Source organism: Oncorhynchus clarkii, chromosome 33 (assembly GCF_045791955.1).
Source record: "Oncorhynchus clarkii lewisi isolate Uvic-CL-2024 chromosome 33, UVic_Ocla_1.0, whole genome shotgun sequence".
In the NCBI taxonomy this organism is placed as follows: domain Eukaryota; kingdom Metazoa; phylum Chordata; class Actinopteri; order Salmoniformes; family Salmonidae; genus Oncorhynchus; species Oncorhynchus clarkii.
In genome coordinates this window covers 36433998-36452671 of record NC_092179.1, presented here as the reverse complement: position 1 = coordinate 36452671, position 18674 = coordinate 36433998, and the positions used below count along the sequence as shown (strand labels likewise).

General features: G+C 50.4%; 1 protein-coding gene across 1 annotated transcript; it reads left to right on the top strand.

Annotated features, from left to right (window-relative positions):
- The first annotated feature begins 1222 nt into the window (after nt 1-1222).
- Nucleotides 1223-2197, top strand: LOC139392981 (uncharacterized). The gene has a single exon (XM_071141289.1). The coding sequence runs from the start codon at nt 1223-1225 to the stop codon at nt 2195-2197; it is 975 nt and encodes a 324-aa protein (XP_070997390.1).
- Nucleotides 2198-18674: the final 16477 nt, after the last annotated feature.

The window sequence follows — 18674 nt, the reverse complement described above, 5'->3', positions numbered from 1 at the left end:
CCTGATTCACTCTGCATTAGTTAATAACACAGTCCTCACCAATCCTCCTTCCTGATTCACTCTGCGTTAGTTAATAACACAGTCCTCACCAATCCTCCTTCCTGATTCACTCTGTGTTAGTTAATAACACAGTCCTCCCCAGTCCTCCTTCCTGATTCACTCTGTGTTAGTTAATAACACAGTTCTCCCCAATCCTCCTTCCTGATTCACTCTGCGTTAGTTAATAACACAGTCCTCACCAATCCTCCTTCCTGATTCACTCTGTGTTAGTTAATAACACAGTCCTCACCAATCCTCCTTCCTGATTCACTCTGCGTCAGTTAATAACACAGTCCTCACCAATCCTCCTTCCTGATTCACTCTGCGTTAGTTAATAACACAGTCCTCCTTCCTGATTCACTCTGCTTAGATAATAACACCGTCCTCACCAATCCTCCTTCCTGATTCACTCTGCGTTAGTTAATAACACAGTCCTCCCCAGTCCTCCTTCCTGATTCACTCTGCGTTAGTTAATAACACAGTCCTCCCCAATCCTCCTTCCTGATTCACTCTGCGTTAGATAATAACACAGTCCTCACCAATCCTCCTTCCTGATTCACTCTGTGTTAGTTAATAACATAGTCCTCACCAATCCTCCTTCCTGGTTCACTCTGCGTTAGCTACGTAAGAGGATCCTCAGAGTCCTAGGTGTGCCTGACCGTGTGTTACATACCCAGGATTCTGGTCCTTATTTTAGCAGCCCTGTCGACAGACTTCTTCCTGGTAAGCGGTGGGTTATGAAAGCGGTAAAGAGTAACAGAAGCTCCCGCGGTTCCGGAAAGATCTATGAAACGCTCTCCTCAGGTTATCAAACAGAATTCTCATCCTGCTTCCTCATACGTCCTTCCTGGTCTTCAGTTTTAATGTCTTGATTAACGCCCGAGACCAGGTTAAACCAGTTTAGACCAGTTTAGACATATTTAGACCAGGTTAGACCAGGTTAAACCAGTTTAGACCAGTTTAGACCTATTTAGACCAGGTTAGACCAGGTTAAACCAGTTTAGACCAGTTTAGACCGGGTTAGACCATTAACCAGTTTAGACCAGGTTAAACCAGTTTAGACCAGTTTAGACCAGGTTAGACCATTAACCAGTTTAGACCAGGTTAAACCAGTTTAAACCAGTTTAGACCAGTTTAGACCAGGTAGTCTTACATTTCTGACCTGCAGTACCATGTACCCACCATGTACCCACCAAGTACCCACCAAGTACCCACCATGTACCCACCATGTACCCACCAAGTACCCACCAAGTACCCACCAAGTACCCACCATGTACCCACCATGTACCCACCATGTACCCACCAAGTACCCACCAAGTACCCACCAAGTACCCACCAAGTACCCACCATGTACCCACCATGTACCCACCATGTACCCACCAAGTACCCACCATGTACCCGTCATGTACCCACCATGTGCCACCATGTACCCACCATGTATCCGCCATGTACTCACCATGTGCCACCATGTACCCACCATGTACCCGCCATGTACCCACCATGTGCCACCATGTACCCGCCATGTACCCACCATGTACCCACCAAGTACCCACCAAGTACCCACCAAGTACCCACCAAGTACCCACCATGTGCCACCATGTACCCACCACGTACCCACCAAGTACCTCCCATGTACCCACAATGTACCCACCATGTACCCACCAAGTATCCACCATGTACCCACCAAGTACCCGCCATGTACCCGCCAAGTACCCACCATGTGCCCGCCGTGTACCACCATGTACCCACCAAGTACCCACCATGTACCCACCAAGTACCCACCAATCACCCACCAAGCACCCACCATGTACCATCATGTACCCATCATGTACCCACCAAGCACCCACCAAGCACCCACCATGTACCCACCAAGTACCCACCATGTACCATGTACCCACCATGTACCCACCATGTACCCACCAAGTACCCACCATGTACCCACCAAGTACCCGCCATGTGCCCACCATGTACCCACCATGTGTCCACCATGTACCACCATGTACCACATGTACCCGCCATGTACCCGCCATGTACCCACCATGTGCCCACCAACTACCCACCATGTACCCACCATGTACCCACCATGTACCCACCAAGTACCCACCATGTACCCACCATGTACCCACCAAGTAAAGCTAAGCTCCTGGCCTTTCAGTAGCTTGATCAGCAACATCAGGAGTAGCTCCTTGGCCTGTCTCCTAGCCTGTCTCCTGGCCTGTCTCCTAGCCTGTCTCCTAGCCTGTCTCCTAGCCTGTGAGTGATGCCAAGGAGATTCAGGTAACATCACTAACCTCCTGAGTTTTATAAATAGGCTACTCTATTGTGAGGAAGTTGAACTTGGTCCGTGACTCAAGACCATTGGCGTATCATTTTTCCCCTTCCTTCTGACATCTTGGATTTCCTCTGTGGTTATTACAGTTGACAACGTGGAAAGGACAAGGGGGTTACTGAGTTTTCAAAGGGGACTGTACTAAACTTCTCTCTCTCTCTATAAGCCCTCGCTTATTTGTCAAATGTTGTTATGTCTTTCCAGGCTGCCGAGGGAAAGTTACTGTGGGCAGTGCCGCCCAAAACACATTCAGGTGGTGGGACAAACAGCTCATAAAACACCTTGGATTGGTCACTTTGGGTCAACATGTCTGCTGCTCAGGAAATAACACCAGAAATAACTGTTTACCCAGTGAGGGTTCAGAACCTCATTTATCAGTTTCTCTCTCTCTCTCTCTCTCTCTCTCTGTTCTCTCTGTTCTCTCTGTTCTCTCTCTCTCAGTGAGGGTTCAGAACCTCATTTATCAGTCTCTCTCTCTCTCTCTGTTCTCTCTGTTCTCTCTCTCTCAGTGAGGGTTCAGAACCTCATTTATCAGTTTCTCTCTCTCTCTCTCTCTCTCTCTCTCTCTCTCTCTGTTCTCTCTGTTCTCTCTCTCTCAGTGAGGGTTCATTTATCAGTTTCTCTCTCTCTCTCTCTCTCTCTCTCTCTCTCTCTCTCTCTATCTCTCTCTATGTGAGGGTTCAGAACCTCATTTATCAGTTTCTCTCTCTCTCTATCTCTCTCTCTGTGAGGGTTCAGAACCTCATTTATCAGTTTCTCTCTCCCTCTCTCTCTGTTCTCTCTGTTCTCTCTGTTTCTCTCTCTCTCGCTCTCTCGCTCTCTCTCAGTGAGGGTTCAGAACCTCATGTATCAGTTTCTCTGTTCTCTCTGTTCTCCCTCTCTCTCTCTCTCTCTCTCGCGCTCTCACTCTCTCACTCTCTGTTCTCTCTGTCCCCTCTCTCTCTCTGTCTCTCTCGCTCTCTCTCTCTGTGTCTCTCTCTCTCTCTCTCTCTCTCTCTCTCTCTCAGACATGTCTTTTGGGTGCGGTTGCAGTTGGCAGCTCTTCCTGGCCCTGAGTCAGGCTCCAACGTACACAGAGCACCTGTCAGCTCAGGGAGGAGACGAGACACTGCTGCCTTGTCTTCTGACTGAGAAGGGGACAGAGAAACGCACACAGCTAACTGCGGTTTTATATCCAATCTAATTTGTTCCACCTTTTGTCATTAAAAGGTTGAGAAAACATAGTTACTGTTTTAGAGCTTCCTGTCTCATTCTAAAAAAAAATATATATATATATATGTTGTTGCTTATTACGTGTTCATTTCCTGTCTGGAGGGCGGGGGTGTGTGCTATGCCAGTGGTCAGGTGATCTAGTCTCACTCTGAATTTAAATCAGCTGGGTTTTGTAGGTAGCCTGGTCCCAGATCTGTTTGTGTTGTCTTGCCAACTCCTGTGTTTGGTGGGACAAGAGGACATCTTTTAGATATGTGCAGGTAAGGTGTAAAAACAAATATTAAAAACATAGATTGTTTTAATCTGATTGATGAAAATCTAAGCTCAGTTCAATATATTATCTGCTCTGTGTCACCCTGAGGTAATGCATCAGAATAACACTTCATCACCAATACGTGGTCTGTATTACCAGCAATAGTCCCTGTGCCCAGGAATGCCAAGGTAGTCTGTCTAAATGACTCTCGCCCCGTAGCGCTCACGTCTGTAGCCATGAAATGCTTTGAAAGGCTGGTCATGCCTCACATCAACACCATCATCCCAGAAACAGTGGACCAACTCCAATTCACATACTGACCCAACAGATCCACAAATGACGCAATGTCTATTGCACTCCACACCGCCCTTCCCCCACCTGGACAAAACGAACACCTATGTGAGAATGCTATTGATTGATTACAGCTCAGCGTTCAACACCATAGTGCCCTCGAAGCTCATCACTACGCTAAGGACCCGGGGACTAAACACCTCCCTCTGCAACTGGATCCTGGACTTCCTGACGGGTCGCCCCCAGGTGGTGAGGGTAGGCAACAACACGTCTGCCATGCTGATCCTCAATACAGGAGCCCCCCAGGTGGTTAGGGTAGGCAACAACACGTCTGCAATGCTGATCCTCAATACAGGAGCCCCCCAGGTGGTGAGGGTAGGCAACAACACGTCTGCCATGCTGATCCTCAATACAGGAGCCCCCCAGGTGGTGAGGGTAGGGTCGCCCCCAGGTGGTGAGGGTAGGGTCGCCCCCAGGTGGTGAGGGTAGGGTCGCCCCCAGGTGGTGAGGGTAGGGTCGCCCCCAGGCGGTGAGGGTAGGGTCGCCCCCAGGCGGTGAGGGTAGGGTCGCCCCCAGGCGGTGAGGGTAGGGTCGCCCCCAGGCGGTGAGGGTAGGGTCGCCCCCAGGCGGTGAGGGTAGGGTCGCCCCCAGGCGGTGAGGGTAGGGTCGCCCCCAGGCGGTGAGGGTAGGGTCGCCTCCAGGCGGTGAGGGTAGGGTCGCCCCCAGGCGGTGAGGGTAGGGTCGCCCCCCAGGCGGTGAGGGTAGGGTCGCCCCCCAGAAGGTGAGGGTAGGGTCGCCCCCCAGGCGGTGAGGGTAGGGTCGCCCCCCAGGCGGTGAGGGTAGGGTCGCCCCCCAGGCGGTGAGGGTAGGGTCGCCCCCAGGCGGTGAGGGTAGGGTCGCCCCCAGGTGGTGAGGGTAGGCAACCTCTGCCATGCTGATCCTCAATACAGGAGCCCCCCAGGTGGTGAGGGTAGGGTCGCCCCCAGGTGGTGAGGGTAGGGTCGCACCCAGGCGGTGAGGGTAGGGTCGCCCCCCAGGTGGTGAGGGTAGGGTCGCCCCCCAGGCGGTGAGGGTAGGGTCGCCCCCCAGGCGGTGAGGGTAGGGTCGCCCCCAGGCGGTGAGGGTAGGGTCGCCCCCAGGTGGTGAGGGTAGGCAACCTCTGCCATGCTGATCCTCAATACAGGAGCCCCCCAGGTGGTGAGGGTAGGGTCGCCCCCAGGTGGTGAGGGTAGGGTCGCCCCCAGGCGGTGAGGGTAGGGTCGCCCCCCAGGTGGTGAGGGTAGGGTCGCCCCCAGGTGGTGAGGGTAGGGTCGCCCCCAGGTGGTGAGGGTAGGGTCGCCCCCAGGCGGTGAGGGCGACAGAAGGTGGTGAATATGGTCCAGTAGCTTCATATTGTTTTGATACAATCCTGTTTAGTCTCCATATTACTTTGATACAATCCTGTTTAGTCTCCATATTACTTTGATACAATCCTGTTTAGTCTCCATATTGTTTTGATACAATCCTGTTTAGTCTCCATATTGTTTTGATACAATCCTGTATCATCTCCATATTGTTTTGATACAATCCTGTTTAGTCTCCATATTACTTTGATACAATCCTGTTTAGTCTCCATATTACTTTGATACAATCCTGTTTAGTCTCCATATTACTTTGATACAATCCTGTTTAGTCTCCATATTGTTTTGATACAATCCTGTTTAGTCTCCATATTGTTTTGATACAATCCTGTTTAGTCTCCATATTGTTTTGATACAATCCTGTTTAGTCTCCATATTGTTTTGATACAATCCTGTTTAGTCTCCATATTGTTTTGATACAATCCTGTTTAGTCTCCATACTGTTTTGATACAATCCTGTTTAGTCTCCATGTTGTGTTGATACAATCCTGTTTAGTCTCCATATTGTTTTGATACAATCCTGTTTAGTCTCCATGTTGTTTTGATACAATCCTGTTTAGTCTCCATATTGTTTTGATACAATCCTGTTTAGTCTCCATGTTGTTTTAATAAGCAGTTTGAGGTGGGGGGATCCTATAGGCCCTATAGCAGTAACCTCAAGGGGTGAGGGGATCCTATAGGCCCTATAGTAGTAACCTCAAGGGGTGGGGGATCCTATAGGCCCTATAGTAGTAACCTCAAGGGGTGGGGGTGAGGGGATCCTATAGGCCCTATAGCAGTAACCTCAAGGGGTGGGGGGATCCTATAGGCCCTATAGTAGTAACCTCAAGGGGTGGGGGTGAGGGGATCCTATAGGCCCTATAGTAGTAACCTCAAGGGGTGGGGGATCCTATAGGCCCTATAGTAGTAACCTCAAGGGGTGGGGGTGAGGGGATCCTATAGGCCCTAGAGTAGTAACCTCAAGGGGTGGGGGTGAGGGGATCCTATAGGCCCTATAGCAGTAACCTCAAGGGGTGGGGGGATCATATAGGCCTTATAGCAGTAACCTCAAGGGGTGGGGTCATCCTATAGGCCCTATAGCAGTAATCTCAAGGGGTGGGGGTGAGGGGATCCTATAGGCCCTATAGCAGTAACCTCAAGGGGTGGGGGGGATCCTATAGGCCTTATAGCAGTAACCTCAAGGGGTGGGGTCATCCTATAGGCCCTATAGTAGTAACCTCAAGGGGTGAGGGGAACCTATTGGCCCTATAGTAGTAACCTCAAGGGGTGGGGGTGAGGGGACCCTATAGGCCCTATAGTAGTAACCTCAAGGGGTGAGGGGATCCTATAGGCCCTATAGTAGTAACCTCAAGGGGTGGGGTCATCCTATAGGCCCTATAGTAGTAACCTCAAGGGGTGAGGGGATCCTATAGGCCCTATAGTAGTAACCTCAAGGGGTGGGGTCATCCTATATACCCTATAGTAGTAACCTCAAGGGGTGAGGGGATCCTATAGGCGGCCCTATAGTAGTAACCTCAAGGGGTGGGGGGATCCTATAGGCCCTATAGTAGTAACCTCAAGGGGTGAGGGCATCCTATTGGCCCTATAGCAGTAACCTCAAGGGGTGGGGGGATCCTATAGGCCCTATAGCAGTAACCTCAAGGGGTGTGGGGATCCTATAGGCCCTATAGTAGTAATCTCAAGGGGTGGGAGTGGGGGGATCCTATAGGCCCTATAGTAGTAACCTCAAGGGGTTAGGGGATCCTATAGGCCCTATAGTACTAACCTCAAGGGGTGGGGGGATCCTATAGGCCTTATAGCAGTAACCTCAAGGGTGAGGGGATCCTATAGACCCTATAGCAGTAACCTCAAGGGGTGAGGGGATCCTATAGGCCCTATAGTAGTAACCTCAAGGGGTGAGGGGTTCCTATAGGCCCTTTAGTAGTAACCTCAAGGGGTGAGGGGTTCCTATAGGCCCTTTAGTAGTAACCTCAAGGGGTGAGGGGATCCTATAGGCCCTATAGTAGTAACCTCAAGGGGTGGGGTCATCCTATAGGCCCTATAGTAGTAACCTCAAGGGGTGAGGGGGTCCTATAGGCCCTATAGTAGTAACCTCAAGGGGTGAGGGGATCCTATAGGCCCTGTAGCAGTAACCTCAAGTGGTGAGGGGATCCTATAGGCCCTATAGTAATAACCTAAAGGGGTGGGGGGATCCTATAGGCCCTATAGTAGTAACCTCAAGGGGTGTGTTCATCCTATAGGCCCTATAGCAGTAACCTCAAGGGGTGAGGGGATCCTATAGGCCCTATAGCAGTAACATCAAGGGGTGGGGAGATCCTATAGGCCCTATACTAGTAACCTCAAGGGGTGGGAGTGGGGGGATCCTATAGGCCCTAAGGTAGTAACCTCAAGGGGTTTGAGTGGGGGGATCCTATAGGCCCTATAGCAGTAACCTCAAGGGGTGGGGGGATCCTATAGGCCCTATAGTAGTAACCTCAAGGGGTAAGGGGATCCTATAGGCCCTATAGTAGTAACCTCAAGGGGTGGGAGTGGGGGGATCCTATAGGCCCTATAGCAGTAACCTCAAGGGGTGGGGGGATCCTATAGGCCCTATAGTAGTAACCTCAAGGGGTGAGGGGATCCTATAGGCCCTTTAGTAGTAACCTCAAGGGGTGAGGGTTTCCTATAGGCCCTTTAGTAGTAACCTCAAGGGGTGAGGGGATCCTACAGGCCCTATAGTAGTAACCTCAAGGGGTGGGGTCATCCTATAGGCCCTATAGTAGTAACCTCAAGGGGTGGGGGTGAGGGGATCCTATAGGCCCTATAGTAGTAACCCCAAGGGGTGAGGGGATCCTATAGGCCCTATAGTAATAACCTAAAGGGGTGAGGGGATCCTATAGGCCCTATAGTAGTAACCCCAAGGGGTGAGGGGACCCTATAGGCCCTTTAGTAGTAACCCCAAGGGGTGAGGGGATCCTATAGGCCCTATAGTAGTAAACCCAAAGGGTGAGGGGACCCTATAGGCCCTATAGTAATAACCTAAAGGGGTGAGGGGATCCTATAGGCCCTATAGCAGTAACCTCAAGGGGTGAGGGGATCCTATAGGGCCTATAGTAGTAACCTCAAGGGGTGGGAGTGGGGGGATCCTATAGGCCCTATAGTAGTAACCCCAAGGGGTGAGGGGACCCTATAGGCCCTATAGTAATAACCTAAAGGGGTGAGGGGATCCTATAGGCCCTATAGCAGTAACCTCAAGGGGTGAGGGGATCCTATAGGCCCTATATTAGTAACCCCAAGGGGTGAGGGGACCCTATAGGCCCTATAGTAATAACCTAAAGGGGTGAGGGGATCCTATCGGCCCTATAGCAGTAACCTCAAGGGGTGAGGGGATCCTATAGGGCCTATAGTAGTAACCTCAAGGGTTGGGAGTGGGGGGATCCTATAGGCCCTATAGCAGTAACCTCAAGGGGTGGGGGGATCCTATAGGCCTTATAGCAGTAACCTCAAGGGGTGAGGGGATCCTATAGACCCTATAGTAGTAACCTCAAGGGGTGAGGGGATCCTATAGGCCCTATAGTAGTAACCTCAAGGGGTGAGGGGATCCTATAGGCCCTATAGTAGTAACCTCAAGGGGTGAGGGGTTCCTATAGGCCCTTTAGTAGTAACCTCAAGGGGTGAGGGGTTCCTATAGGCCCTTTAGTAGTAACCTCAAGGGGTGAGGGGATCCTATAGGCCCTATAGTAGTAACCTCAAGGGGTGGGGTCATCCTATAGGCCCTATAGTAGTAACCTCAAGGGGTGAGGGGGTCCTATAGGCCCTATAGTAGTAACCTCAAGGGGTGAGGGGATCCTATAGGCCCTATAGCAGTAACCTCAAGGGGTGAGGGGATCCTATAGGCCCTATAGTAATAACCTAAAGGGGTGGGGGGATCCTATAGGCCCTATAGTAGTAACCTCAAGGGGTGAGGGGATCCTATAGGCCCTATAGTAGTAACCTCAAGGGGTGAGGGGAACCTATTGGCCCTATAGCAGTAACCTCAAGGGGTGAGGGGATCCTATAGGCCCTATAGCAGTAACCTCAAGGGGTGAGGGGATCCTATAGGCCCTATAGTAGTAACCTCAAGGGGTGAGGGGAACCTATTGGCCCTATAGTAGTAACCTCAAGGGGTGGGGGTGGGGGGATCCTATAGGCCCTATAGTTGTAACCTCAAGGGGTGAGGGGATCCTATAGGCCCTATAGCAGTAACCTCAAGGGGTGGGGGTGGGGGAATCCTATAGGCCCTATAGTTGTAACCTCAAGGGGTGAGGGGATCCTATAGGCCCTATAGCAGTAACCTCAAGGGGTGGGAGTGGGGGGATCCTATAGGCCCTATAGTAGTAACCTCAAGGGGTGAGGGGATCATATAGGCCTTATAGCAGTAACATCAAGGGGTGAGGGGATCCTATAGGCCCTATAGTAGTAACCTCAAGGTGGGGGGATCCTATAGACCCTATAGTAGTAACCTCAAGGGGTGGGGGTGAGGACAAGAGTACTAATCTGGAGGAGGTGTTAGGAGCTGTTCACAGTAGGATATCATCTGGTCCCAGGTGGAATAAAATGAGTTGGTTGACCCTCAAATGGTATTACTTTTTTCTAATTTTAGGAACAGCATCAGATCTTTGAGCCAAAGAGAGGCTAACGGAGGTTTGATAGATTTCCAATCCGATAAAATCCTTCTGAGGGCCAACAGGGAGGCAAAGGTATCTAGCTGTCTATTGGTCAGAGAATGATTGTTTTCTACTCCAAAAATAGCCATTTCTGCACTAGGGTGAAACTGTATATCAAATGCTTCAGAAAAGGCTTTTAAATATAATGGACCAATAGTCTGCCAGACAGGGACTGGACCAGAACATGTGAATCAAGTCCACCAAGGAGCTTTTACACCTGTCACATCTACCATCAATATTTGGGTCGAATTTGGACAATCTGGCCTTACTGAAAATGGATACGGTGAAGTACCTTTACCTGTATAGGATTGAGCCGGGCACAAGAGGAAATCCCAATTACCCAGAGCAAGGCACTATTCCAGACTTCATCAGATGTCTCTCCACCAAGTTCCTTTTCGAACTTAGATTGGATTTTATTGAGTGAAGGGTTTTCAAGGGACATGATTATCTAAACAATATGGGGATATGAGTCCCTTTAGATGAAACAGTGTTTTCAAAAGGGCATCCAGACCCGATTCGGCTGATCGAATAGTGGATTCTAAACCCTGTCATAGTGGATTCCAAACCCTGTCATAGTGGATTCTAAACCCTGTCATAGTGGATTCTAAAACCTGTCATAGTGGATTCTAAACCCTGTCATAGTGGATTCTAAAACCTGTCATAGTGGATTCTAAACCTGTCATAGTGGATTCTAAACTCTGTCATAGTGGATTCTAAAACCTGTCATAGTGGATTCCAAACCCTGTCATAGTGGATTCTAAAACCTGTCATAGTGGATTCTAAAACCTGTCATAGTGGATTCTAAACCCTGTTATAGTGGATTCTCAACCCTGTCATAGTGGATTCCAAACCCTGTCATAGTGGATTCTAAAACATGTCATAGTGGATTCTAAACCCTGTCATAGTGGATTCTAAACCCTGTCATAGTGGATTCTAAACCCTGTCATAGTGGATTCTGAAACCTGTCATAGTGGATTCTAAAACCTGTCATAGTGGATTCTAAAACCTGTCATAGTGGATTCTAAACCCTGTCATAGTGGATTCTGAAACCTGTCATAGTGGATTCTAAACCCTGTCATAGTGGATTCTAAACCCTGTCATAGTGGATTCTAAACCCTGTCATAGTGGATTCTAAACCCTGTCATAGTGGATTCCAAACCCTGTCATAGTGGATTCTAAACCCTGTCATTGTGGATTCTAAACCCTGTCATAGTGGATTCTAAACCTGTCATAGTGGATTCTAAAACCTGTCATAGTGGATTCTAAAACCTGTCATAGTGGATTCTAAATCCTGTCATAGTGGATTCTAAACCCTGTCATTGTGGATTCCAAACCCTGTCATTGTGGATTCTAAACCCTGTCATTGTGGATTCCAAACCCTGTCATTGTGGATTCCAAACCCTGTCATAGTGGATTCCAAACCCTGTCATTGTGGATTCTAAACCCTGTCATAGTGGATTCTAAACCCTGTCATAGTGGATTCTAAACCCTGTCATAGTGGATTCTAAACCCTGACAAAGGCAAGCAATTTCACTAACATTTTTACGTCTGCATTTAAGTGCGATCGGTCGGAATGAGCCACACTTGCTGGGTTTTAACAAAAGTGTGATTGACGCCTCTCAGTATTTGGGGTAAAACACGTTTTCAAACATTTCAAGCAAGAGGGGGACCAGTTTGGCAGAAAACGTATTCTTGTAGAATTTGAAAATAAATAAATACATTTTAAAAAATTAAAATACATTAAAAAATGTATACTTTTTCATGTTCAAAATTGTCCACTCTCCTCAAACAATAGTATGGTATTCTTTCACTGTAATAGCTACTGTAAATTGGACAGTGCAGTTAGATTAACAATTATTTAATCTTTCTGCCAATATCAGATACAGTATGTCTATGTCCTGGGAAATGCTCTTGTTACTTACAACCTCTTGCTAATCACATTAGCCTACATTAGCTCAACGCCCTGCAGGAGACCCACCGATCCTGAAAGCCACCAGAGGTGTTGTAAATATGAGGTATCACCTGTGAGACAGATTTAAACTTGAGTTGATGAGCTAGAAGTTGACCAGGCTTCTCTCCATGTTCCTAAACAGAACTGCATGCGCAGAGTAGCTGCTGCTCAGCCTTATCTGTGGACAGTAAATTCTACTGATTATTTTCACATTTGTCTCCAAATTTGAGGGTAGTACGTTTTTTGGTTTACAGTCACTCTTCGTCTATATCTGTATAGCTGACAGCAGACATCTGACATTAAGAAATGCATGTCTGTGTTGTAGCATGCTACCAGCATACATATCGGCCTCTCTGTGGGTTCCCAACATGCTACCAGCATACATATCGGCCTCTCTGTGGGTTCCCAACATGCTACCAGCATACATATCGGTCTCTCTGTGGGTTCCCAACATGCTACCAGCATACATATCGGTCTCTCTGTGGGTTCCCAGCATGCTACCAGCATACATATCGGCCTCTCTGTGGGTTCCCAACATGCTACCAGCATACATATCGGTCTCTCTGTGGGTTCCCAGCATGCTACCAGCATACATATCGGCCTCTCTGTGGGTTCCCAACATGCTACCAGCATACATATCGGTCTCTCTGTGGGTTCCCAACATGCTACCAGCATACATATCGGTCTCTCTGTGGGTTCCCAGCATGCTACCAGCATACATATCGGTCTCTCTGTGGGTTCCCAGCATGCTACCAGCATACATATCGGCCTCTCTGTGGGTTCCCAACATGCTACCAGCATACATATCGGTCTCTCTGTGGGTTCCCAACATGCTACCAGCATACATATCGGTCTCTCTGTGGGTTCCCAGCATGCTACCAGCATACATATCGGTCTCTCTGTGGGTTCCCAACATGCTACCAGCATACATATCGGCCTCTCTGTGGGTTCCCAACATGCTACCAGCATACATATCGGCCTCTCTGTGGGTTCCCAACATGCTACCAGCATACATATCGGCCTCTCTGTGGGTTCCCAACATGCTACCAGCATACATATCGGCCTCTCTGTGGGTTCCCAACATGCTACCAGCATACATATCGGTCTCTCTGTGGGTTCCCAACATGCTACCAGCATACATATCGGTCTCTCTGTGGGTTCCCAACATGCTACCAGCATACATATCGGTCTCTCTGTGGGTTCCCAACATGCTACCAGCATACATATCGGTCTCTCTGTGGGTTCCCAACATGCTACCAGCATACATATCGGTCTCTCTGTGGGTTCCCAACATGCTACCAGCATACATATCGGCCTCTCTGTGGGTTCCCAACATGCTACCAGCATACATATCGGTCTCTCTGTGGGTTCCCAACATGCTACCAGCATACATATCGGTCTCTCTGTGGGTTCCCAACATGCTACCAGCATACATATCGGTCTCTCTGTGGGTTCCCAACATGCTACCAGCATACATATCGGTCTCTCTGTGGGTTCCCAACATGCTACCAGCATACATATCGGTCTCTCTGTGGGTTCCCAACATGCTACCAGCATACATATCGGCCTCTCTGTGGGTTCCCAACATGCTACCAGCATACATATCGGTCTCTCTGTGGGTTCCCAACATGCTACCAGCATACATATCGGTCTCTCTGTGGGTTCCCAACATGCTACCAGCATACATATCGGTCTCTCTGTGGGTTCCCAACATGCTACCAGCATACATATCGGTCTCTCTGTGGGTTCCCAACATGCTACCAGCATACATATCGGTCTCTCTGTGGGTTCCCAACATGCTACCAGCATACATATCGGTCTCTCTGTGGGTTCCCAGCATGCTACCAGCATACATATCGGTCTCTCTGTGGGTTCCCAGCATGCTACCAGCATACATATCGGTCTCTCTGTGGGTTCCCAACATGCTACCAGCATACATATCGGTCTCTCTGTGGGTTCCCAACATGCTACCAGCATACATATCAGTCTCTCTGTGGGTTCCCAACATGCTACCAGCATACATATCGGTCTCTCTGTGGGTTCCCAACATGCTACCAGCATACATATCGGTCTCTCTGTGGGTTCCCAACATGCTACCAGCATACATATCGGTCTCTCTGTGGGTTCCCAACATGCTACCAGCATACATATCGGTCTCTCTGTGGGTTCCCAACATGCTACCAGCATACATATCGGTCTCTCTGTGGGTTCCCAACATGCTACCAGCATACATATCGGTCTCTCTGTGGGTTCCCAACATGCTACCAGCATACATATCGGTCTCTCTGTGGGTTCCCAACATGCTACCAGCATACATATCGGTCTCTCTGTGGGTTCCCAACATGCTACCAGCATACATATCAGTCTCTCTGTGGGTTCCCAACATGCTACCAGCATACATATCGGTCTCTCTGTGGGTTCCCAACATGCTACCAGCATACATATCGGTCTCTCTGTGGGTTCCCAACATGCTACCAGCATACATATCGGTCTCTCTGTGGGTTCCCAACATGCTACCAGCATACATATCGGTCTCTCTGTGGGTTCCCAACATGCTACCAGCATACATATCGGTCTCTCTGTGGGTTCCCAACATGCTACCAGCATACATATCGGTCTCTCTGTGGGTTCCCAACATGCTACCAACATACATATCGGTCTCTCTGTGGGTTCCCAACATGCTACCAGCATACATATCGGTCTCTCTGTGGGTTCCCAACATGCTACCAGCATACATATCGGTCTCTCTGTGGGTTCCCAACATGCTACCAGCATACATATCGGTCTCTCTGTGGGTTCCCAACATGCTACCAGCATACATATCGGTCTCTCTGTGGGTTCCCAACATGCTACCAGCATACATATCGGTCTCTCTGTGGGTTCCCAACATGCTACCAGCATACATATCGGTCTCTCTGTGGGTTCCCAACATACATATCGGTCTCTCTGTGGGTTCCCAACATGCTACCAGCATACATATCGGTCTCTCTGTGGGTTCCCAACATACATATCGGTCTCTCTGTGGGTTCCCAACATGCTACCAGCATACATATCGGTCTCTCTGTGGGTTCCCAACATGCTACCAGCATACATATCGGTCTCTCTGTGGGTTCCCAACATGCTACCAGCATACATATCGGTCTCTCTGTGGGTTCCCAGCATACATATCGGTCTCTCTGTGGGTTCCCAACATGCTACCAACATACATATCGGTCTCTCTGTGGGTTCCCAACATGCTACCAGCATACATATCGGTCTCTCTGTGGGTTCCCAGCATACATATCGGTCTCTCTGTGGGTTCCCAACATGCTACCAGCATACATATCGGTCTCTCTGTGGGTTCCCAGCATACATATCGGTCTCTCTGTGGGTTCCCAACATGCTACCAACATACATATCGGTCTCTCTGTGGGTTCCCAACATACATATCGGTCTCTCTGTGGGTTCCCAACATACATATCGGTCTCTCTGTGGGTTCCCAACATACATATCGGTCTCTCTGTGGGTTCCCAACATACATATCGGTCTCTCTGTGGGTTCCCAACATACATATCGGTCTCTCTGTGGGTTCCCAACATACATATCGGTCTCTCTGTGGGTTCCCAACATACATATCGGTCTCTCTGTGGGTTCCCAACATACATATCGGTCTCTCTGTGGGTTCCCAACATACATATCGGTCTCTCTGTGGGTTCCCAACATACATATCGGTCTCTCTGTGGGTTCCCAACATACATATCGGTCTCTCTGTGGGTTCCCAACATACATATCGGTCTCTCTGTGGGTTCCCAACATACATATCGGTCTCTCTGTGGGTTCCCAACATACATATCGGTCTCTCTGTGGGTTCCCAACATACATATCGGTCTCTCTGTGGGTTCCCAACATACATATCGGTCTCTCTGTGGGTTCTCAACATACATATCGGTCTCTCTGTGGGTTCCCAACATACATATCGGTCTCTCTGTGGGTTCCCAACATACATATCGGTCTCTCTGTGGGTTCCCAACATACATATCGGTCTCTCTGTGGGTTCCCAACATACATATCGGTCTCTCTGTGGGTTCCCAACATACATATCGGTCTCTCTGTGGGTTCCCAACATACATATCGGTCTCTCTGTGGGTTCCCAACATACATATCGGTCTCTCTGTGGGTTCCCAACATACATATCGGTCTCTCTCTGTGGGTTCCCAACATACATATCGGTCTCTCTGTGGGTTCCCAACATACATATCGGTCTCTCTGTGGGTTCCCAACATACATATCGGTCTCTCTGTGGGTTCCCAACATACATATCGGTCTCTCTGTGGGTTCCCAACATACATATCGGTCTCTCTGTGGGTTCCCAACATACATATCGGTCTCTCTGTGGGTTCCCAACATACATATCGGTCTCTCTGTGGGTTCCCAACATACATATCGGTCTCTCTGTGGGTTTCGGCCTCAGCTTCTCTTCCTTTATAGTTATTTACTATTGATTTATTGATTGATTTCAATATGAATAACACACAGAGGACACTTAAGTGTAAGGAGCGACGTGGGAGATGAGAAGATGGTACGGGGAGGTTTTAATAGCTGACGGACGTGAAACGGAACAGGAGGGGTGAGGGGTGTCCTGAGGGCAGGAGGGGTGAGGGGTGTCCTGAGGGCAGGAGGGCAGGAGGGCAGGAGGGGTGTCCTGAGGGCAGGAGGGCAGGAGGGGTGAGGGGTGTCCTGAGGGCAGGAGGAGGGCAGGGGGAGTGTCCTGAGGGCAGGAGGAGGCATGGGGAGTGTCCTGAGGGCAGGAGGAGGCAGGGGGAGTGTCCTGAGGGCAGGAGGAGGGCAGGGGGAGTGTCCTGAGGGCAGGAGGGGTGAGGAGTGTCCTGAGGGCAGGAGGAGGGCAGGGGGAGTGTCCTGAGGGCAGGAGGGGTGAGGGGTGTCCTGAGGGCAGGAGGAGGCCGGGGGAGTGTCCTAAGGGCAGGAGGGCAGGAGGGGTGAGGAGTGTCCTGAGGGCAGGAGGGGTGAGGGGTGTCCTGAGGGCAGGAGGGCAGGAGGGGTGTCCTGAGGGCAGGAGGGCAGGAGGGGTGAGGGGTGTCCTGAGGGCAGGAGGAGGGCAGGGGGAGTGTCCTGAGGGCAGGAGGTTGCATGGGGAGTGTCCTGAGGGCAGGAGGAGGCAGGGGGAGTGTCCTGAGGGCAGGAGGAGGGCAGGGGGAGTGTCCTGAGGGCAGGAGGGATGAGGAGTGTCCTGAGGGCAGGAGGAGGGCAGGGGGAGTGTCCTGAGGGCAGGAGGGGTGAGGGGTGTCCTGAGGGCAGGAGGAGGCAGGGGGAGTGTCCTAAGGGCAGGAGGGCAGGAGGGGTGAGGAGTGTCCTGAGGGCAGGAGGGGTGAGGGGTGTCCTGAGGGCAGGAGGGCAGGAGGGCAGGAGGGGTGTCCTGAGGGCAGGAGGGGTGTCCTGAGGGCAGGAGGGGTGTCCTGAGGGCAGGAGGGCAGAGGGGTGTCCTGAGGGCAGGAGGAGTGTCCTGAGGGCAGGAGGGGTGTCCTGAGGGCAGGAGGGGTGAGGGGTGTCCTGAGGGCAGGAGGGGTGGGGGGTGTCCTGAGGGCAGGAAGAGGCAGGGGGAGTGAGGAGTGTCCTGAGGGCAGGAGGGGTGAGGGGTGTCCTGAGGGGTGAGGGGTGTCCTGAGGGCAGGAGGGCAGGAGGGGTGAGGGGTGTCCTGAGGGCAGGAGGAGGAGTGAAGAGTGTCCAGAGTCTGGATAGGAACAGGTAACAAACACCAATAAACACAGGAAACACAACCAAGGAACAGACAGATATACAGGTGAGTCCAGGTGAGAGCAGCTGCTGTTGGTAACAGGTGTGTATGATGCCCGGTGCCCTCGAGCTCCAGGGAGAGGGAGCAGGCGTGACCAGTAGTCTATAGGTCTATACATGCAATGCCCTCGAGCACCAGGGAGAGGGAGCAGGCGTGACCTGTAGTCTATATGTCTATACATGCAATGCCCTGATTTACTGCTCAAATCTATGGCAGCTGAACTGTGAGGCGGACAATTATTATTTTAGGAAAGTAGCCTTAAAAAACTAAAAACAAAATAGGCTTTGATAGAAAATAAAAAGGGAATTCCGTTCCGTTTCCGGCTCTTAACTCGGGTCGGATTCGGCCACATGGTGAGGGAATGCTGTGCAGGAATCAGCCCCATGGTGAGGGAATGCTGAGCAGGAATCAGCCCGATGGTGAGGGAAAGCTGTGCAGGAATCAGCCCCATGGTGAGGGAAAGCTGTGCAGGAATCGGCCACATGGTGAGGGACTGCTGTGCAGGAATTGACCACATGGTGAGGGAATGCTGTGCAGGAATCGGCCACATGGTGAGGGAATGCTGTGCAGGAATCAGCCCCATGGTGAGGCAAAGCTGTGCAGGAATCGGCCACATGGTGAGGGAATGCTGTGCAGGAATCGGCCACATGGTGAGGGAATGCTGTGCAGGAATCAGCCCCATGGTGAGGGAATGCTGTGCAGGAATCAGCCCCATAGGGTGCC